The 27,265-nt window shown below is 40.7% G+C and overlaps 2 protein-coding genes across 5 annotated transcripts; one reads left to right on the forward strand and one right to left on the reverse strand.

Annotated features, from left to right (window-relative positions):
• Positions 1-2,095: 2,095 nt before the first annotated feature.
• zgc:91944 (uncharacterized protein LOC436941 homolog) lies at positions 2,096-23,500 on the reverse strand. 4 transcript variants are annotated; one of them, XM_059349979.1, is made up of 11 exons: positions 23,231-23,500; positions 21,931-22,042; positions 20,299-20,725; positions 19,899-19,984; positions 16,193-16,303; positions 12,929-13,144; positions 9,854-10,010; positions 7,385-7,467; positions 6,598-6,693; positions 6,304-6,419; positions 2,096-4,694 (listed from the first exon to the last, which is right to left on the reverse strand). In XM_059349979.1, exons 2-11 carry the CDS (start codon positions 22,010-22,012, stop codon positions 4,548-4,550), a joined length of 1,521 nt encoding a protein of 506 aa, XP_059205962.1. In that variant the 5' UTR covers positions 22,013-22,042; positions 23,231-23,500; the 3' UTR covers positions 2,096-4,547. The 4 variants fall into 4 exon arrangements, with proteins under 4 accessions (XP_059205962.1, XP_059205961.1, XP_059205964.1 ...); XM_059349978.1 differs by having other exon boundaries at positions 6,304-6,422; XM_059349981.1 differs by lacking the exon at positions 12,929-13,144.
• Positions 23,501-23,783: 283 nt separating this feature from the next.
• LOC131985025 (gap junction beta-4 protein-like) lies at positions 23,784-26,895 on the forward strand. The gene is made up of 2 exons (XM_059350041.1): positions 23,784-25,358; positions 26,134-26,895. Exons 1-2 carry the CDS (start codon positions 24,823-24,825, stop codon positions 26,399-26,401), a joined length of 804 nt encoding a protein of 267 aa, XP_059206024.1. The 5' UTR covers positions 23,784-24,822; the 3' UTR covers positions 26,402-26,895.
• The last annotated feature ends 370 nt before the right edge of the window (positions 26,896-27,265 follow it).

Below are 27,265 nucleotides of genomic sequence, written 5' to 3' on the forward strand. Positions count from 1 at the left end.
CTTTTTGAACAAGACAAAGGGACCATAGTTTTTCTAAAGTTTGCTTTTTGGCCAGAGTAAACTCAGATTAATTATCTTTGTGCAACGTTTTGAAAGGACTCCGAAAACCAACCGGTTTATTTATTCACTAAGGGACAGTGAATACAACTTCAAAGGAAAAAGGCGACCAGATTCCCTTTTTCTTTTTCCTTGTCGACGATTTTTCCCTGCATCCTTCATCCGAGGATAATAGACTGTTTATTACTGACGAGTATTAAACACCGCCGTGCCACGAAGCCTGCCGCTCACTGCAAGGGATTCTCCGAGGCCGACGAACAGCTGATCAGCTCCACGTGTTTCCACGCCGCCGCCGCCTGACCGAATCAGCTGAGAAATCACGGATCGATTTCTCTCAAGTAAGGGCTTAATATATCTGGGCAGATCTTAGTTAAGAAAGGTTTTTCTTTTAAATCTGTTTGTGAATTTTACTGTTTGTGTTACTGTAGTTGTTTTACTTTCGTGCGCTGTTTTCTCCATCTCTCTCTCTCTCTCCCACTGCGCCGGCTCCAATCGGCGCATCTCTCTCTCTCTCTCTCTCTCTCTCTCTCTCTCTCTCTCTCTCTCTCTCTCTCTCTCTCTCTCTCTCTCTCTCTCTCTCTCTCTCTCTCTCTCTCTCTCTCTCTCTCTCTCTCTCTCATTCTTATTCTTATTATTCTTAGAGGTGTTATTTGTGTTTGACCGGCACGGTCACTTTAACTGTGAACGACACCCGACCGGCTTATTCGCCGTCTCTCTCTCACTTTCTCTCCCTCTCTCTCTCCCTTTTACGCACGCCGTGCGTAAAGAACCCAAGGCGCCGTTTCCGTGGTTGATTTGGTCGTTGTGTTCAAACTCCAACGCTAAGTCACCCACGTTACGGTACGCTTTGTTTCTCGACGCCACGTGGGCACTCAAACCCCATTGTTGGCGTGTTTATTCTACCTGGGTAGTACGCGGCAGCCATCTTGCGCGTACCACCCCAAAAGGAGGGGGGCGTTCGCAACTTCTCTCTCTCTCTGCCCCTCCTCTCTCTCTCTCTCTCTCTCTCTCTCTCTCTTCCTCCACACACACACACACACACACACACACACACACACACACACACACACTTACCTCAGTACGCATAGACGCCTATACTTACATACATAGTTACACACACACATACATAGCTTCGTACTTAAATCCCATTATTTACTATTACTGTGTGCCTTATTTTGTAATTTACAGTATTTTACTTGGATATTATTACTGTAAATAAATATTTTTCCTATTTTAACAAGAAGTTTCCTGGTATTGTTTGTGAAATATTGTGTGAAAGCCAACCTCTGACACGTCAAGGATTCATTGACTTTTAAGATTTGAGACTGTGATTTTTGCTATCTTTCCCATTCCTACGTGAATGGGTGGTGCCCTCATCGAGTAACTTTAATTCATTTAAAGTATTAAATATTAATTTAGTCAATTTCCGATAGCAAAATTGACCTAAATTAGCTTTTACCCCTACAGTATGCTCTATTTTTGTAACGTGCATATACCTATCTATATTTTTCCTTAAAATGAAATCAAAATCTGGTCACAAAAAAAGAGTCCCCTAGAGGCAGAAAACTACATATTTTCGTTATATCACTGACAGAATAAATCCAGACATGTGACAGCTGTTGTTTACAATTTTATTATCGTTATTGTTTTCTTGTTGTCAGATAAAAGCAGATAGAGAGGAGCATAATAATCAGAAACAGCGTGCAGCTTTGGGGTTCCTGTCCAAAGCCGGACGAGAGAACTGTCTGAGGTGAGTATACATTAACAATACAGGGCAAACCCCACCGTCATAAATGCTACATAACACTGTCCATATCATAAACAGTCACAATAACAGCTGCTGTCACTCTTATGACAGTTAGCCTGTAACACATTCATGACACAGAGATATTCTGAGGTAAGCTAGAGTTGGCTAGTGTTGTACTGAGCAAATAAACATCTATGTACTGTATATCTATAGTGTCGTGACTGTGTCAGATCCTGTTCCTGTGAGAGCAGTAGCTCATCTCTACCTTGGCATAGCTTTGGCATTAGGAGGTAACATGGTAGCGCCCTGTTGGGGCCGTTTGAGAACAAGCGTCTTTGTCCATTTCATGAACGTTACGGGAGTAACTCCCAAGGCCTTGGGCCAGTAAATATTGGGGACTATTTATGCAGTTAGAGTCAGCTATTCAAGTTTGACAAACAACAGTTCCTATATAGTGCTAATGTCGTTTGAAGGAAAGCACCCATAGACGTGTAAATTCTCTGGGTTATGTACATGTCTAGGCCCCGAGAGGCATGCTAGAAAATAAGTCTGATCTAAATTGTTTTCTCTCCTGTGTTTATGACTTGAGAAAAGGGGGGAAAAGTTTTGCTAGGATAATTTTTCAAAGTTACCCTTTATTTGTTACCTGTATCATAAGATTCACTTTCTTATGATGCGTTTACCCATGGCACAACTTTCGCCTTGTTCAAGTTTGACTGTAAGACCACGTGTTTATTTTATGCTACTCGTGCGACACGCGCCAGTGCAAAAAACACCACCATCATCAATCGTGGACGAAATAACTAGTATTGCTGCGGACATGCTGTGGAAGTCCCAAATACATCAGAAAACCAGTCATGTCTAGGTTAATAATATCATCTGGAGTTACGCACAGCTTGATATATTTTACGATCTTCTCCAGGTACTGCAACTTGATGACTGCCGGTACGCCGTTTGGCAGTGGTATGTACCCAACATAAACAGATTTAGCTGTTTAATGGATATAAATGGCTTTAAAAAGTCAGAAATAACAGCAACATGATGCTAATTAAAAATATTAATTCATGTTTTGTCAGGTTTGTTTGCAGGACGACGAGCGAACAACTTTTAAAATGTTTGTTTTCTGAACAATGCTTGGATGATCGGCTTTATGACGCCGCTTCATGCAAATATTGCGTCTTCACGTCACAGGGTTGTCTCATTTGTGTCACCTGCACGAATTTCACCTGCGTACCCGCGTCTTTGCATTGACTTTTTGTTTCATATTGTTTGGGGTCTTTTTTTTTGTGTTGTCTGAACACATGAAAGAAAACATGAATGCTTTTAGTCGTATTCATAGCATGGCGTAATGGTGCACTGCAGCCTCTTGTGGCCGACATAAGTATAACAACAATAAACACTTGTAACAAGCAAAGGCTACAAAAAACAACAGTTTATCTATTTTACGGATTCAATTTTAAAAAATGAAGGAACATAGAAAGATGACCCTGCTAAAGCATATTTTTCCCAACTTTTCTTCTGTCATAAACACAGGAGAGAAAACAGTTTACTTTAAACTTGGATAATTAGATTACCCGATTTTTTTTTTCCAACATTTGCCTCTCAGGGCTTCCGTACCAAACGCAGGTACAGTCTGTAACGCTTCCCTCTTTCAATTATAGTGAGATCCACTTTGAAGTGCAGCTTTGCAGTCATACAAACTTACAGGAGCTTAAGCTTTAGCTTATTCCAATAGGAGAGAAGGTGCTTGTAGCATGTCGGTTGACGCATTATTTTTGATCACATTTGTTTTAGCGTTCTTTCAAACGTTTAAAAAAAAAAAAAAAATCTGAGTAGACTTATGTTGTCTAGCTTCACTGGCTGAGTTGAGGATTGAGACAGACTTTTGAAATGATGATATACTACAAAAAAGACCAAACAGCAGCATTCAGTATAACAAAGATGACAAAGAGATACTATGATATATTGTCCTAGGCTTGTTCTGCTAATATAAAAAGGTATAAATAACACATCCTGTTTTGGTTAAACACAGTTATGATCAAGAAAATTAGGAAAATAAAGCGCATGTTAAGACAAATCTTCACTGTCCGTATCCACCATTTTTTGGGATTACCTGAGATTCCAGTTGTCCCTCAGGGCTTTACAGATTTGATAGCAACAGTACTCGTTGATTGATCGACTGATTGAATCAATCGACTGATTGAGGTTAGAGTCTTACGCACCGGATGGGGTCAAAGACATTCAAGCGAGCAGAGGACATTCGTATCAGCATAAACTAGATCCTTGATACCATACTTTATCCCCACACCCAAAACACACCTGACCTGCAGGCTCAGCACTCATGTCACCACAGTCCATCAAACAACCACTCTCTGAAAAGGCTAAAAGAAGGCATGATGCAAAGAAAACAGAAAAGGCTTAGCTTAAAATGGGCGAGGTATCCTTTACATAATTCTCCCTCTAAGGAATTTAGGCTTTTTAATACCATCTTGGAATGCACTATATATTGATATATATATACTGTATATTGCCGTTAATATAAGCAGGATTACTGTTGATAAATACAGTTGCCTCCTTACCATCAGAGGCACCTCAGCGAGCTTCAGCACCCTTCTCCCTTTGATTTTCTGGGTGCCATAGGCCCCAAAGGCTCTACATGGGTGGTTGAGGAGACACTTATTGTTTTTCCTATTTCATCTGATTTATATTCAAATATTAATGATCCAAACTCCACTAGCTTTGGTCACTCTTCATCCACAGTCTCCCTTTTTGAATCCTCCTCTTTCTGATCCAGGACCTGAGGGGTGGGGCTTGGCAGCGCTGCAACCTCTGTGGTAGCCAATGAGGAGGGGTCTTGTTGGTCAACAATCCTGTGGGAAGATGTCTCTTCCTGTGGGAAAGAGAGAAGTATAAGCAAAACATTTGGATTGACACATGACTCAGTGTCCACTTGATTAGATGCACCTGACGTCAGATATATAAAACTCTGCGATAAGACATGGACGTAGCAAATGAGACGTCACCTCCCGGTTGGTTTTAAAGCCTCCATCTTGTTTTTTTTTTAAACCAGAAGGAACGAGAGGGTTAGTCCGCCTGAGAACCCGAGAATAACGCTACGGTAGCAACTTGCCAATCGCAAGGTAACCAAGTCCTAAAGTAAGCTTAAGTTGTTTATAAAATTATAGAAACGTCATATTATATTATAGACCTAAAACTAGCAACTGAGGCCATAAAGTCATTAGGAAAATATTTACTGAGGTAAAAAAAACAAAAACGTTAGAAATAGGGTCATCTCATACAGTACGTTAACATGACACTCAAAAAGAATAAATTATTGACTTAATCTGACAATAACTGGACAACTGATGTGCATGTAAACGTGTTAGTCCGACTACTGTCAGAGGTCTCCAACTCTGATCAGGACACCCAGATAATACGATTGGAATAGGATTTTCACCGACATGTATGACAAGACAACGCATGTGGGCATTCTTATTCCACCCCCCCTGCACTGGCGTATGACCCCGGGACAAAACATCCAAGAAAGCTGGTCACATTAGCCAGTCTAGTAGCCGGTCAGTAGCGACGGCACAAAGTGTCAAACTGAGGTCAACCAGAAAGGGGACCATATTAACCCGCTGAAAAGACATATATCGCCACCCAGTGTTGAGGAGGAGGACACGTTCCCGTCAGTTATTCGATTTTCTCAGTTGCATGTAAACTGGAACAAGGACAGAAGTCCTTTTAGACGATATATAGACCAATATCGATTTTTAAGCATAGCTTGAGTAAACTGTGCTATAAACGCACTGATAGACTTCTTAACAATCAGACTTCTTTTTAAACCAGTGGAGCCGCCCCCTGCTGGCCATTAGAAAGAATGCAGGTTTAAGGCACTTCTGCATTGGCTATGAAGTTGTTTCAATCATTTCAAATACATAACTACACTGTCCAATCCAATCAATACAGCATCCTTTAAAACCTCTTAATCCACTCAGAATTGTTGGAGTATGTCCACTTTGGTTTAAAAAGCCATTTTGATTTTGTTAGAATGTCAGTAATGGATTCAGCAACCTTAATAATCCCCTATAGGTGACTATGCTAATTATACTAATTATGTATATCGCCCAACACATGCAAGCTAGCATATGGCAGTTTCTAAATGCTGGGGACCCAAACTGTACATTTCTAACATAAAACTTTGGGGTATTCAACATTTCTGGTTTCACATTGCAGGCAAGTGGACTACTAAAGCTTGTAAAGCTGCTGGTGAGACTTTCGACACCGTGTTATGTCTTCACTGCCTGCTGTGACCAGTTGAGAGACAGCCTGTGTTCCTGCTGCTGCCTCCCTATTTTTTAATTTGTACTCAAAGCAGCAAACTGGCTCTCATGATCAGCACAACACAGATGTGCAGGAAACACATGATGCCAGTGAAAAACACTGACAGACTCTTTTCAGCTCCAACGAGTCCTTCTAGCTGTCTGATGTTAACTCACCTGCTCTGAGAATCGATGATTCACCTGATCGGCAAACTCATGCATCTCTCCCTCCTCACCGTTTGAGTGGCAGCTTGGACTTGGCACCTCAATTCCATGGCTTTCCAAAATGGCAGCTTCTGGTTGTGTCAGACAGTGAAGCAGAGGTAAGAGATGGAAACACAGGTAATATAAATGTACAGGTACTACAACTTTAAAATAAACTATTTATAAGCCCATGGGGTGTCACAATCTGAAAACATGGCTGTTTTTTGGGGAATACCAGCACATATAATAAAGTTATCATCTCCTCACCGATATTGGCTCTTCTCTTCATCTCCTTACGGCGGTTGGCAAACCAGTTGTACACCTTCAATGCCGTCACACGCTCAAACTCAGACAGCTTACAGCCTGGGGAATGCAATAGAAAACACAATTCACAAATATGGCTAAAACACAGGATATCTTTGTGTGCTGCCCCTTTAAGAGAGTCAGGGGTTTTGTTCACATGTATGCTGCTGCACCGATTTCGAGTTCATTTCACTCAAACTTCATTTTCCTCCCTGCTGTACTTAGAAGGGACATAAGTCTGTAAGTATTGTTGATGTGTAACTTACCTATTATGGTGTCCTGTTTTGGTTTATTATCATTTGTCCGATGCTAATGTGCTAGCCTGTCAAATGGATTTTTCATTTTATGTCAGCATTGAGCTAAACGCTAACTTTGGTGTATATTTATGAATGTATGAGAAACAGACAAAACGAAGTCTGACATACCTTTTTTATTTGTGTATTGCAGTTTCACAACTCTTCTCAAGTAAAGCATCAAAAACCTACCTGAAGACTCAGGTGTTTTACTGAGAAACTGTTTACCTATCTGCCGAGTTAGAAGCCGGCCTCATTCTTGCAAGGGCAGAATACTTTGTCTTTTGGAGGCTGTAGAGGTCTCAATTTTAAGGCTATAGAGAAGATATTGATACCATATTAAACTAGAAGATCCAATGATCCATTGGTACCATATATCATGTCATGATGTCTTACTTAAAACGGGTCTTTGGTAGGGAAGAGGTTAAACAAGAGACTTTTTTAAGCAGATACAGCACCTGGCTTCTGAATGACAGAGTTGCAGGCGTTGGCAATCTCCTCCCGCTTGGCTTCATCTGGGTACTGGTTCTCCATGAAGAAGCTGGAAGAGATAAACATCCAGTATTGGAAACAGTTAAATCATATTACATCACAGGCTGCACATTCATTACAAAGAAGGCACCAGTCTGAGCAGCGCGAAGTACGCCCTCATTTTACGCCTCATCTACTTTTAGTCTTTGTATTGAACGAGAGGAGAGTAAGGACAATATTTATACAGTGGAAGAGCTTCAGGAGAGGACCTCCCTGTGAGGGGATAGATTAATGGATGCATTAAGTGGATTAATTTCTGCAAATCAAGTACTGCATGCTTCTCCTCCTGGACTTAGACATTTAAAGACTCTATGGTTAACACAGGAATGTACATACCCAGGTAACGTACTTTTCTCCTCTCATGTCTGGCTTCTTTACCTCCCTCCGCAGATGAAAAAGAATCTTTATCTCACGTTACAAAACACAGGGATCAATTTCTCCCAGCTCTCTCTTCCTCTCACCCTCTGAGTTGCCCTATCCTGTCCACTCTGTCTCAGACACACACACACACACACACACACACTCCACATCATCTTCACCTCTACTGTATCGTCCTTGGGTCTAAACTAGCTCATAGGGATCAGCACTGCAGTAGGATTGCGTAATCAGGGGGCACTGCTGGTGAGTGTTGTCTGAGGGCCTGTGTGGTCTTATTACTGTGAGTGCCCAGACTGCACCCTATACTTACAGCAACCATGTAATAGAGAAATCAATTGCACACAGTGGGTAGGACAGTAGAGGAATGCCTACTCCTCTTTCTCTGAATCCTTCTGGGTTACTAAGAAGACTGTCTGGGACAAACATGCTACAGATAAGAAGAGGCATTACATACCTAATTAAAAAAACAGCTCTAATCTGAATGTTAATACTCAACCTCACAAGCAGGGAGTCACAACAGTAGGAAACTAAATAACATTTCACCCAGGGAAGGTATTAATATTGACAATTACCTCAAGCGCTGCTGTATGCCTATCCTATCATATGTGGGAACGAAATACATGACTTGATGGTTGAACCAGTGCTGATAAGTTCAAACTCATGGTAACTTTTTTTTCTGACGTTGGTTGCTCTTGATGAGGTATTTTATAGTTCAAGCTGCAACCACTGTGGAGCCAATGTGGAAGTGCCTTATACCTGCATTCTTTGTAATGGTCAGCAGGGGGCAACGCCACTGGTTTAAAAAAGTTTGATTGACAAAAGCATAGACTTTATAAAAAAATAATGGATGTGGGTTCGTGCACTCCAGTTTTGAAGCCTAGAGTTTGGCATTTTGGCCATCACCATCTTGGTTCACGCTCAACTTAAGTAAACGCTAATGCTGGCTAGCTGTCTTAGGTAGCACTCAATATTCAAAATGAACAGAAGACTCCTTAAGAGTGTCTTTTAGTCCAACTGAACAAGACATTTTAAAGAGACCGAAACAAAAATGAAAACACACAGTGCACTGTGGTCAGTCATAAGGTCACCCCCCCTCAAGTATACCCTGCTTAACCATCTCTTTATGGGATTTATACCAAATCAAAGCATGCATTTTTTCTAGGGTGTTCCTCAAGGTCTAGGTGTCTTAATGTGATATTTTGAAGAAATGTTTGACCATATTTACATACAGCCAGTGAATATCTGTGGGGTGGACATGGAGGTGATGCCAAGTTATAATTACCTAGGTGTATACCTGGATAATAAGTTGGACTGGTCCCTAAAGACAGACACTCTCTACAAAAAGGGGCAGAGCCGCCTCTTTTTCTTCAGGAAGCTCAGATCTCTTGACATCTGTAGTAAGTTGCTGCAGATGTTTTATCAGTCTGTGGTGGTAGTGTGTTGTTTTATGCTGCAGTCTGCTGGGGAGGCAGCATCAGACACAGAGATGAAGGTGGTTGGACAGACTGGTCTAAAGAGCTGGTTCTGTGGTTGGAGCCAGGTTGGACACACTGGAGGAGGTGGTGGAGAGATGACCTGTCAAGATGTTCCAGGCCATCTTGAAATACCCGGATCATCTGCTACACAAAACCTTTATGGACCAAAAAAACAGCAGTGGACGGCTCCTCTCTCTCTGTTGCAGGACTGAGAGATACAAAAGATCCTTCTCTCCTACAGCCATCAGGCTGTCTCATTCTAACAGAGATTCTACCATACTAACTGAATTTACCCTTAGGGATAAATAAAGTAATTTTGATTTGATATTTATTAGTTCTCCAGTTTTAGAAAAAGGCTAAATTTAGCACCAAGTCTGAACTGATATGAACCGCAAAATGAAACAATTCACGAGACATAATTGATTTTCACTGTTGATGATTCTAGAATAGAGGAAAGTTTAATCAGGGTTTCTGAGTAGAATTTTCTCCTTTACAGTTGATTGTATAAATATATAACTATCTGTAGCACTAAGGCTTGCTCACCTCTCCATGATTGATTGGCACTCCTTCCTCCAGGTGAACCTGCTTCCTCTGCGCAGCCTCAGAGGCCCGCCCACCATCCCTGCTCTGTCCCCGGCCATGATCCCTGTCCTCCAATCAGGTTCCTCCTTCACCAGAGAGCGCATTGATAAGGTGGCCCCTGACGAAGACAGAAAATGCAACAATGGAACTGTTGAGAGTTCATGTAAACAAAGACAGTGATTGTATTTAGACTCCAGCTGCCCGAGGCACCATCTGAACTGAAACTGGTTCACAAGACAGTTAAGTCAACACAACATTGGAACTAGTGAGTTGGATTCAAAACTCACACTTTGTTCAATTGTATTAACCCATTTAAGCCGGGAAAGCATTATCGCATTTCTACCATTAAAACCGGGGGCGCTGTTGCGTTATTCTACCATTAAAGCCGGGTAAGCGGATACGTCGTTTTGTAGTATTTGTAGTTTTTTCCACCTATTTTCGGTCTTTTGGCCAATGAAATGCATCATAATACATGTTGGAGTGTCGCAATGCAACATGGGACTTTTCCAGAACTGAAATCATGGCGGGAGACGACTATAGCGGAGGGAGCTCAGATATAACAGCTATAAGCTCTCAAATACTTTTTGAATTTCATTTTTATCTGCTACAGAGGCTGAAAAATCAATTATTTAGTAGGCATTGACACTTCTGTTGAATTTCCAGAAAAACTTCAGGATTTAGGGGGTTATTTTAAAATCGCCCAGAGGTTTTACAGGCATTTTTTTCCAGGCGTTTTAGGCCTTAATGGGTTAACTGTACTTATGTTGTGGGTTAACTCTCCAGTGCAGCATTCAGACATTAACTGCTGACAGAAATGAAGGAAAAGGAGAAAGTAATGTGTGCTATCTCATTTGAACCAGTCAACCTATGATACATCTGATGTTTAGCTCTTACCTCAGTAAAAATATAATTTATTAAAAACAATTTATATTGTACTTCGATGTCATTTACTAAGGTGGGGAAATCCATATCAAAAATCAATTTCCATCTGCAGTGAATGCAGCATATTCACACTTCAGAGGTGGAAATCTGAAGTCTGCAGTGTAGCAAACTTGTTTCAGGGTTTCTGCAGGTTAAATTGAATACCTTTTGAATACCTAATTTAATTTAATTTAATACCTGGTGCCGTCAAGTATGATGGAAAACCATTAATGATAATTATTATTTTTCAAAAAATGTCATGACTTCCCAGTAGAGATTAATTAATGTAACCTGAATGGCCCTGTGGCAGAAAAATGGATGGATGAAGTTTAAGTTTCTGCTTAAATCAACACTTACCTATCATGAGGCCTCTAGCAGCTGTAGCTAGCAGAGGCCACAGTGTTTGCTACAAGTGTGACGGTGCTGTCTCAAGAGCCACAAAAAACGATTCATACTACTGATTAATCGCCATAATTATACCATTTATCAATGCCAAAACCAGAAATTATTGGATTTTTGAATTGATGGTGGTCATTGAACAAATCAGGGAAAAAAATAACCAAATCAATGCTTAAAAGGGTGATATTTCATCAAAATCAATTTATGCTACATATCTCTCTAAATTTTGGCTAAAATACACTGTTGGCACTAAACGGATACTGTAAAAACATTAAATTCTGAGCATCTCAGCAAAACTTGGACAGAACTGCAGGCTGTTTACACAGAGCAGGGAGGAGAGGACAAGACATGCTGTAAAAATGTCAATAGTTCAATATGTTTAGCATGTAGAACCAATCATTATTGGCCAATATGGAATTTTCACAGATGGTATCTATCAATTATTTTTTCAGTTTTTCTGACATGAAAATATTATATGAAATATGAAAATATTTTACCGAACATGACACTGGGGGTGATTTATTTCCATCTTCTTTTTGAGTTTTTCTTTTGTCTTTTCATTTTTTTTATTAGTTATCTACCTATTTATCTAATAAATAATATATTACATGGGCACTTGGGAAAATATTTCTTTTGATTCCAATAGTCCCACATTTTTGTCAAATAAATGATCAAATAATTTAACTTTTTCTTTCTTTATGATTTATGGCATTACAACTGTGTTTTACTGCACAAGAGACATTACAGCCATGTCTATGTTGTTTCCATAGAGGTGCAGGACTTGGTTTTGAAGGCCTCGGCAAGTAAAATGTGACAGGAGTAACATGCAGTCCTACTTTTTTGTTTCCATGCATATACTGTCTTCTGAAGGCCCACAGTTGAATCTAAAAACATTCTATACTTGACATTACTGCCTACAACAAGCAAGACAAAATAATTAAGTTCAGTTTTTAACATGTTGTAAGACTTTTATTTAAGGAAACAAATTCAGTGTAGGGCTGGGCGATATGGACCAAAAGTCATATCCCGACATATTTAGGCTGAATATCGATATACGATATATATCCTGATATTTTTATCACAAAGTGAGAGCAAATGTTCAAAGTCAAATAGGACATGTCACAAGTAGTTTTATTGAAACCATTTATTTAAGTGAACATAAATACTGTATAACAGGAGTACCTATTTTAAAAATTAAAGCACCATAAAGTGCACATTTAAATAAAAATAATCTTAAATAAAAGCTGGCCTGGAGAAAGGATCGCAGTGCAAATTTGAACTATATCGATGCGATATGGTCTAATTCTATATCACATTTAAAAATATATTGATATATCTTTATATTGATATATCGCCCAGCCCTAATTCAGTGCTTTTAGGACCTGCAGGTACCCTGTTGTATGTTTTATCCAGATTTAACTCCTGTAATGTATAGTGTATTTCCTACACTACGTTCGAACGAAACCACATGTGAACTCACACACTGCTGGTCCTGCTACGATGCCAAGGTTAAGAGAATTCCAACATTGCGTAGCCACTTCATATTCAACATTCGGGGTTCAATCCTCTACTTTATGCTTTATGCCCTTTGAGACTGTTGAGCAGCCCAAAACGACAAAGGAGCTACGGGGCGAAGGGCATGCAGGTCAGCTGACGTGCAGGCGCTTCCTGTGGCAAGCTGCTGAGGCCGGAAGGGGCAGGGAGGGCGCAGGTTACCTGGCTGGGCCTGGGCGGCCGCGGCGGCAGCAGTGTACCACGGCAGCAAGTGCATCAGCAGCTCTCTCTGCCTGCTCCACACGGGGTTGGGGTTGAGGTTGGTGTTGGGGTTGGGGAGGCTGCCACTTGCCCCTGCTACCGTCCCGTCTCTGTCCCCTCCCCTGGCCCTGGGCATGACGGGACTCACGCTGTGCTGGCTTTCACTCCACCTCAGCCCTTCAGTCGGGACAAAACCAACGGTCAGGCAGGCCACAGCCATGGATCAGATTATGGACACCAGTTTAGGCTAATGTCATCGCAAATTGAGAGTTAATTGGGTTAATTGACACACTCCTGTAGACCTGCCTGGCTGTTTTCAGTCATAATAAATTTAACAACAAATTATTATGTATTCCAGTTGATGCGCCAATTTAGAGCCAATTTAAATTCACAATGGGCAGGTCAATAGGAGCCTTTATCAGAAGCAAAGCATTGTGGCCACTGAGGAAATTAGTAATTGTTAGTAATAACCAGTTTGTTAGCCATGTAGGAATGAAAACCAGCACCAGAGTACCTCCAGCATCAGGGCTGAGAACTACAGAGGAGCTAAGGCAAAGCTTGGGAGGGTTGGGGAAAATATAAAGGATTAAGATGAAGGGAGACAGCAAGGTCAGCAGATGGTCCGTCGGCGGCTTTGTTTGTGTCGTGTAAAAATGTGACTTCCTGACATGATTTACAGTGAATGCATGCTGCCTGACACAAGCCAATAAAAGCTCGGAGCATCTTTAATGGCAACTCATTTGTCATATTGTAGCTGTTTAACACTCTGAACCCCACAGCTTGGTGGGTTTGAAAGACATGTTTTCTTTAAAATAATTGCCAAAAGTACATCATTTACCAAAGCCACAAACTATAAAAACTCAATTTATCATCAGATTTTCACATTTCTGACATCTTGGAATGAGACCTGTGTGATCAATACTGCAATCCTGAAAAGGAACCTGAATCTAAGTTAGCTTAAAACAGTGCTCTTTCATCACTATAATCTACATGGCCCATTTTATAATTTCATTTAAAAAATAAATAAATAAATAAATAAACATCTCCTATAATAACATTAGATTTTGTGCTCTTCAGTGGAACTGTGAAGCCTTGAATGACTAACTGTCATGTGACAAAAATCCCATGAAACTTTGAACTGCAGACTGTTTACACAGAGCAGAGAGGAGAGGACAAGAGAGGTTGTAAAAATGTAAATAATTAAATATATATAGGATGTGGAGCAGGGGTTTCCCCAGAGAAGTTGTTAGACTGTCGCGTGGCAAGTCTCTTTTGATGAGGGCCGGCAGCCAAATATCTTTTCTGACAGGGGCCTGATGCGAGCCAGGGACAGGCTGATGTAATAATGGTTGGGCCATAACAGAATCACAGACGAACTGCACTTTCCTAACATTTTGCCCATGCTCTCAGAACTGTGCAGAAATGTAATCTAAGCCGTCCCAAAATGAACACGGACCATCCCAAAATGAAAATCTTGATTTGCAATATCAATAGTTTGTAGGTTTGTTTCGATTTTGATGTTAACAATGCAGCTAAGTAAAATGAAATATGGAATATGATGCAGATCTGGTGCTAAATTATGAGTGCTTGAAATAAGGGATGTGATGGGGACCCTATGTAAAACATGAACTAAAGCTAGAAACGGCTCTGCTAGCTGGTGCATCAAAGTTGGATACGATTCTGGAAGATGCACCTGTCATGGGGAGAGGTGCAGAGTTCTGTTTACTGTGTTACTGTTTTGTCATTGTAACGTTCACATGATCATCCACTCACTGTAAATGTGAATGTTAGCTACTAAGTCGTTAGCTATCGTTAGGGCTGGGCGATATATCGATATAAAAGATATATCGATATATTTTTAAATGTGATATGGAATTAGACCATAATGCACATATCAATATCGTTCAAATGTTTTTCTTTCTTTATATACAAATGCTGCCCTCACTAGGGTTTGTGATATTTAGTTCTGTTGTAATGTTCGTTATTCTTTTCTCATATAAATGTATTTATTTCGGAATAAGATTGGCCTATTTTATTTCATAGGCTATTTTTATTTATGATATTTTTTTATTTCAATGTGCACTTTATGGAGCTTTAATTAAAAAACAAAGGTACAAAGGTTAATATACAGTATTTATGTTCACTTACCGGTAAATAAAAAGTTTTAATAAAACTACTTGTGACGTGTTCTATCTGGCTTTGACTGAACATTTGCTCTCACTTTGCACTAAAAATATCAGGATATATATCGTATATCGATATATTCAGCCTAAATATATCGGGATATGACTTTTGGTCCATATTGCCAAGCCCTATCGCTATCGTCATATTTGATATATTTCTAGCGGTCTAGCTCTGTGCTGTATGTGTGTGTGTGTGTGTGTGTATGTGTGTTAAGGTTTTCTAGTTGGTTAAATAAAAACTTTGCGAGTGTGCTACACAAAACATTCAGTTAGTTTCATTTTCATCGCTGTTTGGGCACTTGGAAACTATCAAAGAAATTCAACTTCTTGTTTTTTTTTAATAAGTCATGGCATTATGGCAACTGTGTATCGTGCACAAGACATTTTTACAGTGAGTAAAATGTGACAGGAGCAAAAAACAACAACAACAAGAACAACCTGAAACTGCTTGGGATTCAAAGGGTTAAAACCATACCAATGTTTTGAGCATCTATATCTCAGTATCCTAGGACAATGAGAGGTCAACACCTACCCAAGCTGTTACTCTAGCCTGTACAGAGCAACCGCATTCACCCACTAAAGTTTCATTTCCAAACCAGAAGCCTTAATATTATTGATTAGCATCTCCTGTGACAGGACTACCTTTATCATTTGTCTTTCCTCTGAAATTATAGATTTGTCTGGTGTCCTTCCTTGACCTCACAGCCCTCGAGGACCAGGGTGGAGTTAGCGGTGTGTGGGTTTACCATGCGGGAGGATGGGGGGACAGAGGAGGGCAGATGGAGGGGGGAAAGGATAGCAAGCAGTGGTTCACATTCACATAACACAAAAACGCTAATCCCTTTTTTATTCAAGCCTTCCTTCCTTCATTATCTAATCTATTATCATTAACCTGACATTCAACCTTGAGGCCTGAATCTGCATTTTCTCATAATCAGTCTTCCTGTTCCTAACACCCATCATCCTTTTAATGATCTATAATCCTCTGCTGTGATAGGCGTTCTATGACCCCTGCAACCCCTCCACCTGCCCCGCGCCTCACCTGGGTTATTCCTCTCCAGCAGGTACCAGCGGTAGAAGGCTCTGCGTTTGGAGTCGCTCATCTCCAGGCCCTGCTGCAGCAACCACTGGGAGATGTAGCTCTGGCTGATGCCTGCGTGCAGGAAGCAAGGCATGTTATCTTAACACATTAAAGACATTGATTTACCTCACGGAGCACCATTAGCATCTGTACCGTTGAGATCGGCTGTGAGCCAGCTCAGAAATACTCCTGTTAAGCTAATGAAGCCGTCCCAATATCAATACCTTCATTAAGGACGTTTGGTGCAATACTTTGTGGACTTCCTGCTGCTTGTGAGGTTCAGCATTTATAGCTCAGTGGAGCCACAAGCAATGAGCTACCTAGTAATAGGACCAACCTACCTATTAGCTACTGCATTGTTCTTCATCTATCATTATATCCAATAACCCATTCCTAAAAGTTAATTAATAGACTTTGCTTGAAAAACATGTAGCACTGTAGTATTTGGTTTGTCCTCTACACGGCGTCAACACCCACCAGGAGCGTTTAAAAAGTGAAATGTCTTGCGTGCACTAGTGTTTACCCTTCGTATAACGGTGCTGTGGCTCAGTTGGTAGAGCGGGTTGCCCCCTGATTGGAGGGTTGGTGGTTCAATCCCTGTCCATGGCAGCCTACATGCCGAAGTATCCTTGAACAAGATACTGAATCCCAAATTGCTCCCGATGCTGCGTTCATCGGTGTGTGAATTAATATCCAATGGTGGCAGGTGGCACCGTTTAGGGTAGCCTCTGCCACCAGTATGAATGTGTGTGTGAACAGGTGAATGATTGCAGTCTGTAGTGTAAATCGCTTTGAGTGGTCGCAAAGCGACTAGGAAAGCGATTTATAAGTGCAGGTCCATTTAACATTTACCTTTCGTACGACAGTGTTTACTTGCTGATTTGACCGCTTTCGTCAATATTTGCTCTTCTACAATGGGTAAGTAGGCTTCGTAGTTAAATGTCTTTTGTGTTTTTTAACTTGCATTGGTGTGGTCTGATCTAGCGACGTGAAATACGACCCGGAGTCTCCTCATGGTGTTTTATCTTGAAAAATGACCAGATTCGCTCTGCAATTTCTGTTTGACTTCCTGTCAGAACGATCGGCTCTCTGTCCAGCTTGCTGTGCTACTCGCGTCGAGAGTCAAAAATACAAGAGACGCTTAATTCATGCGTGGCCGAGCGTCGAGACGGCCCGGTGGATTTTGGGAGTAAGTCTCGTCATGATACCAAAGTTATGACTTTGATAGGATTCCTTGCCTTAATATTTTGATACTGAATAATACCAGGGGAAACACCTGGTATTGCTCAGGAGAACAATGGAGTAATAGACGACAGAGCATGGAACTTAATGTTTTTTAATTTATCTTTACAACCAGATATCACTTATTAAACAGTGTTGAATAAGACCTTTTAGGGGGGTAAAGCAGCGGCCCTGCCAGAACATTAGTAACACTTCAGACGGAGTGGAACACAGGAAAAAATCCCACAAAATTATAATAAATTGAGACGGAGTTATGCAAGAAGTTGCTGAGGGAAAAGCTGCTGAAAACATTAATACACCACAGTAGTTGTAGAAAGAGCTGTGTTTTCGTTCAAGAACACTCAGACATTTCAATCATGGGCGATGTAACTTTTGGAATGAACCCTTTTGTTCCTAGAAATAGCCTGGACCTCACAATAGCTAACTGGTGGCAAATGACGCATCTACTCCAACACTGAAAGGGGACACTACTATGTATATCGTGAACAGACTGGAGGCCACCAGCTGGAGACTAACATTAGAGAGGTGGAACACTAAATTCCAGCACAAGCAAACAAGCCGGTCATGCAGCACCACCTTACAGTGCAGCAGAGTGGATTCTTTATTGTTTAATGCACAGCTGACTGTTTCTCCCCTTCAGTAGCAGGTGTTTGTGGTCGGTAAAGTACTCAGCAAGCATTGGTGGTCGGTTAATTACATTTCATTCTTTAGTGTAGAAGAGTGTAACCTTTTACTGTTGTTAACATTTTCAAACATTTTTCTTTGCTTTGCTTTTTCCAGGGTTGCATTGAATGTCATTTTCTTTACATTCAAAGCTTCTATTGAGGTTTTTGAATGGAGCTCAGTCTGTTCTGACATTTTTTTCCATTTGCACACAGAGCACTTGTGTAAAAGACTGAAAATAGTAGTAAAGTCTGTCCTGATCATGACCTTAATAATCACATTCATAACAATCATGAGACTGTCAAAGACCCCCACCGCTTTTAGCACTATTAATAACAACCCACTTGTGGCATTTAACATGTGCGCTTGTAGCGTTTTAACCTCGTCAACTCTTTGAGGATGCTGGTTTCCTCAGCCAATTTCCTTTCTTGCAGAGGCTGTAACACGCTCATTTAAAGCCACAGTGAAGACATTGTGAAACTAGAAGACCCAAGGAGTCCAGTGGTACCAACCATATCATGCTAGCTTGAAGGGAAGTGGGCGCTTCAAAGTAAGGCTAAATACTAGTGAAGGAAAAACTGGCAAGCCCATTTTCAAAGGGGTCTCTTGACCTTTGACCTCAAGATATCTGAATGAAAATGGGTTCTGTGGGTACCCATAGGGCTGGGCAATATATCGATATAAAAGATATATCGAAAAATGTTAAATGTAATATAGCATTAGACCATACCGCATATATCGATATAGTTCAAATTTGCACTGTGATCCTTGTTCCAGGCAAGCTGCAGCTTTTGTTTAAGATATTTTCTTGTTTAAATGTGCACTTTATGGAGCTTTGATTTTAAAAAAAAGGTTCTCCTGTTGTTATACAGTATTTATGTTCACTTAAATAAACACTTTCAATAAATCTACTTGTGAAATGTCATATTTGGCTTTGACTTTGACTGAAAATTTGGTCTCTTTGCAATAAAAATATCAGGATATATATTGTATATTGATATTCAGCCTAAATATATCGGGATATGACTTTTGGTCCATATCGCCCAGCCGTAGGTACCCACAATTCTCCCCTTAACATGCATGTCCACTTTCACTTATGCAGTTTGGGACAAGAACCATGTCTTTTTTTTAAGCCTATTGTATTTGAATATTTCTGCATAATGGGGTCCTTAAGCAGATTTGGAACTGCATAAATTAAATTGCATCCATGTGTGATGATGCTTGTATCGATTGTAGCCATTTCATTGTCATAAGACAATTTTTTGAAACTTGAAAATCTCCAAAATCTCTTAAGTTTTTAAAACCAAATCACGGCATAGATCTTTCTATGGTGTTCTTCAAGGTCTTGGTGTCTTGATGTGGTATTCTGGAAGGATTTTTAAACCATTTTTATCATTCTCTAATGCTCAAAGATTTTCCACCAAATGTGTGTAACACAAATGGTATCAATTTAAAATTGCTGCACAAACTAATGACATAATTTAGTATGGTATTAGGCTTCACAAACTCATGTGCCATAATGTTCTAAACCCTTAATTCATAATAATAATTAATTATGTTTTTTACAGATGTAGGACTGGTGCAAATTTACACACATCATCTCAAATTAATCTTCAGATTATCGTGCTTTTAGATGGTGTACACCGCTTCTATGTTGCATCTACAGTTGACCTGCTATCCCCCCTTAAAAATCCACTGCCCACAACTAAAAAAGACAGAAAAAAGGAGAGGAGGAGTGGAAGAGGTTAACAGGCTGTAGTACCTGTAACTTGTCCTACGATGGCCTGAGAGATCCTGCGATTGTTGAGGAAAGTTTTGATCTCTTCTTTCACCAGGTTGCTGTCTCTCCTGTAAAGGCAACAGAAAGGCGTCATGGAATGAGAACTATTAGACGGTGGTTAAAACACCAGCCTTTGCTCTGACTAACCTTATTCACTGATGCTTCTCTTTTTTCAGCCATCCCTAAACACCTGACCTGAATTAACTCCACTAAAATTCTGGAGAATAAGCCTGCACCTCAGGGGACAGTAGCTGTCATTATCTGATGTTATAATAGTCTCTCTTTGTTTCAACCATTCTTTTTTGTTCTCGCTTCCCAACTTGTCCTCACCCGGCTCTCTGATAAAGCTAAGCTCCACCGCCCTGCTCCTCCCCCTGCTCACCTCATGTACTCCTCCACCTTCTCCTCCAGGTCCCACTCCTCCTCTCCCATCAAGTCGTAGCTGAATGACCGCTGGACCGCCACACTGGGAGGGTAGAGGGGTGGAGGCGAGGCCTCGTAGCTATTGCTGGGGGACAGAGCGGCGCCGTCCAGGCCGGAGGTCTGCGTGGTGGCAGAGGCGAGGGAGAGCGAGGAGGAGGAGGATGAAGATGAGGACGGGGCTGGGGCGGCGGTGGTGGGGGTGTTGTTGGACGGGGCGGGTTGAGAGCCACAGTGTGACGGGCGGTGGTCCGGGTCGAGCCTCTCCAGGGACTCCAGAGCGTGGATGATCTGAGGTTTGGTCATGCCGGAGAGGCGAAGACGCTGCAGGAGGTCGATCTGTTCGATGGTGTAGCGTGGCTCCACCTCACAGCACTCCATTCTGGCATCTGCACACACAATGTGGGGGTGAACAGTGTGTTTAATCACAGTGAATTTGAGACTGGCATTTTGAAGGAAATACAAGACCAATTTTGTAAGTGAATATGAACCAACTGGCCTATTAATACACCAAAGGTCTGCAGACTTCGGTTTAATTCTCACCAGATAAACAGCACACATCACAAAGTGTTACCAAGACATATACTGCTATATTTATCCCTACCTTTGATACATCTTAAATTTAGATAATATGTCGCAAACTTTCACAGAACCTGCAGACAAACTGATAAATGATGAAAGGCTTATTAATAGATGAAAACCCAAATAAAAACAGACATTCAAAGCCGAAATCAAACACTAAGCTGCCTTTGTTGGGGGGTTCATTTATCTTGAATAACACTTTAAATGCAAATCTGACTAGATTATTTTAGTTATGATAATACCAAAGAACTTTGAAAAATAAATACAAGACTGGTTTTAAAAAAAACAGACTGCATTCTCCTCTGAAGAACCCTTGGGTCATTGAAAAGTTTGGCACCCTTTCAAACACTTGGCACGGACACTTGGGGCTAACCTTGCTCCATTTGTCCAGGGTGGAATTAAAGTAAGATCACCCCGGCATACATAACCTAACATCAGGTCTGCTCGGCCTCGTCATGTCCGTCTCTGCATGTCTTTTACCTGACTGTCATGTGCAGGGTCACAGGAGGCCTTAACATACTCTAGAACTGCAGAGACTAGTGTGAAGATTACACTAAACTCATTCAGAAATCCAGCAATTTGACATGACCTTGCATATTTGAAAGGGCAGAGATCTGGGACAACATAACTTTATACATTGCAACTATCTGATGAACCCACTCTTCAACTCGGTGGTCTTCAACCACAAAAACACTCAGTGTTAAGCTCCAAAAAGCAAAGCCAACTACCTTCAAAAAGTTTACTGTTAAATAAGCCGAATTTACCATTAAGACTGGAAGATTTATGAGACGTGTCAAGTCCAATACTGTCACATAAATAGGTTTGTTGATAAACAGGACAAAGTTGACTTGCCAGAAACAAAGAATTCGGTTTGGCACCAATCAGAGCTACAGTTAAGTCTGCCAATTTGACCACATTGCTATTATTGGTTCTTACTGAGCAAAACTAAAAAAAGATTCTGAGCAAAGCAGTACTTAAAAAGTAAGTTAACCCGTCGCTGAGGTGATCTTACCTGATGGAGGGGGTGACACAGACAGGCGCCCCGGGAGTGGTTCAGTGCGAGGGGTCGCAGCGGGGACACACCACTGTCGCATGGCTCCGCGGAGTTCAGCTCGGCTGGACCTCTACAGAGTCACACAGGAGACTTGCTGCAGTGTGTTGCGGTTAAGCTGCCCCTATTAGCATGTTGGCAACCCTACAACAGCGGATGACTCGCTAGCAGGCTGTATTGGCTAAGCTATCACCGTCAACTGTGGCTGGTTCCCCCGTGCACCAGCCTCCATCGATAGCTGCTGGCTGCGTTAAGTTAGACAGCGCGAGTCCAAGACAAAGCGGAAGTACAAAAATGTCACCATCAGATTAAAAGCATGTGTGACAGCCCTACTACAAACAGCTGTTTTTGAAAGTTATATGGTTTCTCTAAGGGTAATAAAACTAGGGCTACAACTTATTCTCATTATCGATTAATCTGTCGATTATTTAAACGATTAATCGATTAGTTGTTTGGTCAATAAAATGTTGAAAAATATCAATCAGTGTTTCCCAAAGCACAATATGACGTCCTCAAATCTCTTGTTTTGTCCACAAACCAAAGAGATATTCAGTTTATTGTCATAAAGGAACAAAGAAACCAGAAATATTCACCTTGAAGAAGCTGAAATCAGAGAATTTGGACTTATTGTCGTTAAAAAAAAACTGCTCAAACCAATAATTTGATTATCAAAATAGTTGACAATTTATTAATACATTATTGTTCAATTAATCGAATAATTGGTGCAGTTCTAATTGCAAACATATTTTTGATTAATTGTGCAGCCCTAACATAAATAACACTTAATCAATTCGTAATTTCAGCTCTAATGCAAGGTTTGGCAGAAGTTGGATGTAACACATTTTGCGATACACATTTTACTACAATTTTAATCTAATGCTATCACAGGATATTGATTACATTAGTTCTAATCAGTAGTAACTTGTTTGTGGACAGCTGGTGATTGCGCTCTTATTTTGAAGGACATAAAAAACACACACATACTATTGACATTGCCAACTTGACACTTCAGTCTGTCTTGTCTGGGCTAACAACTTACCCAAAACTTGCACTTTGGAAGTTAACGCTATATCGACAATACTTAATATGTGTGGCTGTGTACGGATTCTTTACGGTTAAACATGGCTGCAGACAGACATTCGGTGTGTTCGGTGCAGCGGACGGGACACAGCCAGCTGCTAACGAGTTAGCTCGCTAGCTAGCTGAGTTAGCTGATAGCTAGCGACAGACTGTCCCACCGCGGAGGGAGCACCTCTCTTACCTCCCGTTGCTGTGGAGAGACAGCGGCAGCCGGCTGGACGGACAGGGACGATGGAGCAAACTGTAGAGAAAGTGGCGGTCCAGACAGCCAACACCACTACAGAAAGTAACTCCTCGGTCCGGAGCTGGCGGAGTATTAACGAGCAGAGGTTGAGCGGTGCAGGGTCATATTGTCTTCCAGCTATGCAGAGGGGAAATACTGTATGCAAATGTGGGAGTCTGTCTCAATTTATGACCCCTCACCCGACACCACTGTCAAGCTAGCAACAACTATATTTATGATTTCCGGTTATACTGTACCTATTAAAATTGCCAAATCAAATCAAACTGTATTTATATTTCGCTTTGCATACATATACATGCAACACAAAGTGCTTTACAAAAAAAATAAGAATAAAAACAGACAATAAAAATCACAAAACCCACCCCTCCACATACACAACTGTATGTACACATACACACAAAGCTGAATTTATACCTCGTGTTGTGCCAATATTAAAGTAGGGGTTACAAAAACAATTATTTGAGAGATACATTAACATTTTTTTTTTATTTTACCAGGAATTCCCTTGAGATTGCAATCTCTTTTTCGAGGGAGACCTGGCCTGATTGGTTGCCAGTTACAGATTAAAATGACAGTGACAAAACATGGGAACATATCGTCATCCTGTTAAAATAATTGCACAAAAAGCTTCACTAAAAAACTTCACCAAAAGTATAACATGGGCAGCACATTACTGCTGAGAAAGCCAGTTAAAGTGCAATCAGCAGCTTTCACAGTGTGCCATTTATGTTTCTAGACCATTTTTAAAATGTGAATTTTCTTTCTACAATGAAAACTATTACTGTTTTTAATTTACATGCAAATAGACTGTTTTGTAGTTTTATTATTTATTATTTTTTCTGCTGTTTTTATGTGTATAAATGGTAAAGAGAGAAAAAAAAGGTACATTTCCATAGACACCTTTGTCTTTTATTTGTATTTTCAGTTCCTGGCAGCTTTATACTTTGTTAATTAAAAATAAATGAAAAATGTGACTGATAGCCAAGTTTGTGGAGAGAAAAAGGAGCCATGCATGTGATGTAAGGACAGACTGAAATATGCTAAACAGAGACAGAAATGAATGCATAGGAAGTTGACAAATTTGAACCAAAATCTCCTGGACTTCAGAGGTTTAAGTGGTGTATACAGGCAGGATGAAAAGGATTAAAAAATGGACAAAATAGCCCCAAACTCCATGGAGTTAAGTGCTCTGAGCAGCATTGGCCTCTATTAGTATCCAGCAATCTCCCTGCTTCGCTCTCTATCTTTCCTGCCTGTTAATCAAGATGTTTGCTATCACCAGTTCCACTAGTGACTGCAGCAGAAAAATGAGTCTGTGTTTGCTTTGCTCCATATCCCTCCCTCCCCTTCAGCTGGTGCCAAGAAGGCAGTAGTAATAAGTGCTATATTAAAGAGCCCTTGTGCCTGACGTGCTCACTTCAGTCTGTGTCAGAGCCAACAGTATCTGAGCACTCTGCAGAGTGTCTGCCACATCTTTGTGCTGCTTCTTTTCCTTCAAGGTGCTCCAACCTAACATCTAAAACAGCACCATGAACTGGGCCTTCCTTGAGGGCCTCCTCAGCGGGGTGAACAAATACTCCACGGCGTTCGGTCGTATCTGGCTTGCCATCGTTTTCATCTTCAGGCTCTTGGTCTTCCTGGTGGCCTGTGAGAAAGTCTGGGGTGACGAGCAAAAGGACTTTGACTGCAACACCCGGCAGCCCGGTTGTCACAACGTCTGCTATGACCACTTCTACCCCATCTCCTACACCCGGCTCTGGGCTCTCCAGCTGATCTTTGTCACCTGCCCGTCTTTCCTGGTGACGCTCCACGTGTCCTACCGAGAAGAACGTGAGCGCAAACACCGTCTGAAGTACGGAGAAGACTGCACCCCTCTGTATGATCACACAGGGAAGAAGCGAGGGGGTCTATGGTGGACCTATTTCCTTAGCCTGCTGTTTAAGATAACAGTGGACGCTGTGTTTGTATTCCTGTTGTTTTACATCTATGAGGCAACTTTCTTCCCACCATTGGTGAAATGCAACGAAGACCCATGTCCCAATATGGTAGACTGCTACATCGCAAGGTAAGGGTACCTGAAGTTATAAATGCTTACAGATCCTGCCGTTAGGAAAAATGAGTTGCTCATGTGTTGCTCAATCTTGTGTCTAGAGATCAGTTTGAGCTTCTCATAGCTTTTCACAGAGCAAGAGATATGTTAAAAAGAGACAAGACATCACTAAGACATAGGAGGTTAAGTTGAGGAAACCATTTGAGCAATACTTGAGAAGTGGGACGAAGTCAGGAGATCTCATAGCTGTATGCCCCTGATCTCAATTATGTCTCGGTTATTTTGAAGGAGAACTGAATTGAGACATAAAATGACCAAAAAAGACACAAAATGACCAAAATAGACACAAAATTACTTACAAAGACACAAAATTACTAAAAAAAAGAATACACAAAATGACCAAAATTGTTACGCTAAACACACAAGACACAAATAAAATAGAGTCACACTAGAATAAAAAACAGAGTTGGATGACAGGATTGCACAATCACTATAGCTAAAAGGGTTTTCTCAACTCAACCTCCTTTTGTCTTAGTGATTTCTTGTCTCTTTTTAGCTTATCTCTTGCTCCTAAGGGACCCTTAGGAGAAGAACTTCAGAAACAAATGATCGCAGAATTATACAAATATGAGAAGCTCAAACTGATCTCAAGAGACGAGATTGAGCAACACATGAGCAACTCATTTTTCCAACAGGTGGGATCTTGAAGGCTAAACTTGGCCTCTCACTTGAAAAGCTAAGTTCTCTAAAGTGATCAATAAATATTAATTTTACACTTTTTGTTCCTCAGGCCCACAGAGAAGAAAATATTCACCGTCTTCATGGTCGTGACCAGCTTTGTGTGCATCTTGCTCACTCTGTGTGAGGTCTTCTACCTCTGTGGGAAGCGCTTCTGGGAGTGCTGTGGAGGAGGAAGTCAGGCAGTGAGAGAAAACTCCTTCATGATGGTCAGAACTCCTCTGACCGGGAAGGAAAACTCGGCGTTCAAAGAGCCGGTTTCGGAAAAGGAAGCCAGCAAAGAGAGTTCAGCCCCGGCGTACAGCATAGCAGTGGCCTGAGAGACATGTAGCATGTTGGACTGAGCACAGACGGTGACCCAACGGGCCTACCGGACACAGGCCTAGTGGTCCTAGTGGTCCTAGTGTCACGGCCCACCCTGGCCTTCGACTGCAAAATGTCCCTCAAAGAAACACGCACACACCAGGAAAAGACTCACAATGACTTTGAAAAGACACAGGATGACAGCAAAAGGACAAAAAACAAGTGCAAATAGATTCAATTTAACCCTTTGATGCACAACATGGGTCAAAAATGACCCACATTCATTCCCCATGTTATTTAATGCTGACTGTGTGTTTATTTGCTCTGTCTTTTTAAATCAATTTATTTTATGATTGAATAATCCAAGTATTCTTTGATTTTTTTTTTTATTACAACTGATCATTATATCCATTTTTCCTTTCATATTTTATGAAGACAAAATGTTTTTGTATTATTACATCAATTTTACACACATGGGTCAAAAATGACTCATTCATCCAAATTTGATTTCAAATTAAATTACCTAATAACTAATATATAGTATATAATATATAATAATAACTATTATAATAGTTATTTGTTTCAAATAGTTACTTTAGCAGTAAGAGGGGCCAAACACTCATTTATTTAATATATTTAACATGTTTATGTATCATTTTGTCACAGTGTATCTGGACGCTTCACTTTTTCCACATTTTGTTATGTTACAGCCTTATTTCAAAATGTATTAAAATCATTTTTCCTTAATATTATACACACAATAGCCCATAATGACATTTTTGACCCATGTTGTGCATTAGAAGTGTAGTGATACAAAAAGGCTTTTTATTCAAAAATTCAGAAATAAAAACAAAAAGTTAGGATGTATGATGATCAAAACC

The sequence above is a fragment of the Centropristis striata genome, chromosome 14 (genome assembly GCF_030273125.1).
Source record: "Centropristis striata isolate RG_2023a ecotype Rhode Island chromosome 14, C.striata_1.0, whole genome shotgun sequence".
Taxonomy (NCBI): domain Eukaryota; kingdom Metazoa; phylum Chordata; class Actinopteri; order Perciformes; family Serranidae; genus Centropristis; species Centropristis striata.

Coding starts and splice junctions, on each gene's coding strand:
- LOC131985025 (XM_059350041.1), top strand. CDS start 24,823: ATGAACTGGGCCTTCCTTGAGGGCCTCCTCAGCGGGGTGAACAAATAC. Junction 25,359..26,133: donor GTAGACTGCTACATCGCAAG/GTAAGGGTACCT, acceptor TTTGTTCCTCAG/GCCCACAGAGAAGAAAATAT.
- zgc:91944 (XM_059349978.1), bottom strand. CDS start 22,012: ATGCGACAGTGGTGTGTCCCCGCTGCGACCCCTCGCACTGAACCACTC. Junction 19,985..20,298: donor AAGGTGGAGGAGTACATGAG/GTGAGCAGGGGG, acceptor TTGCCTTTACAG/GAGAGACAGCAACCTGGTGA. Junction 6,423..6,597: donor GAAGAGAAGAGCCAATATCG/GTGAGGAGATGA, acceptor TGACACAACCAG/AAGCTGCCATTTTGGAAAGC.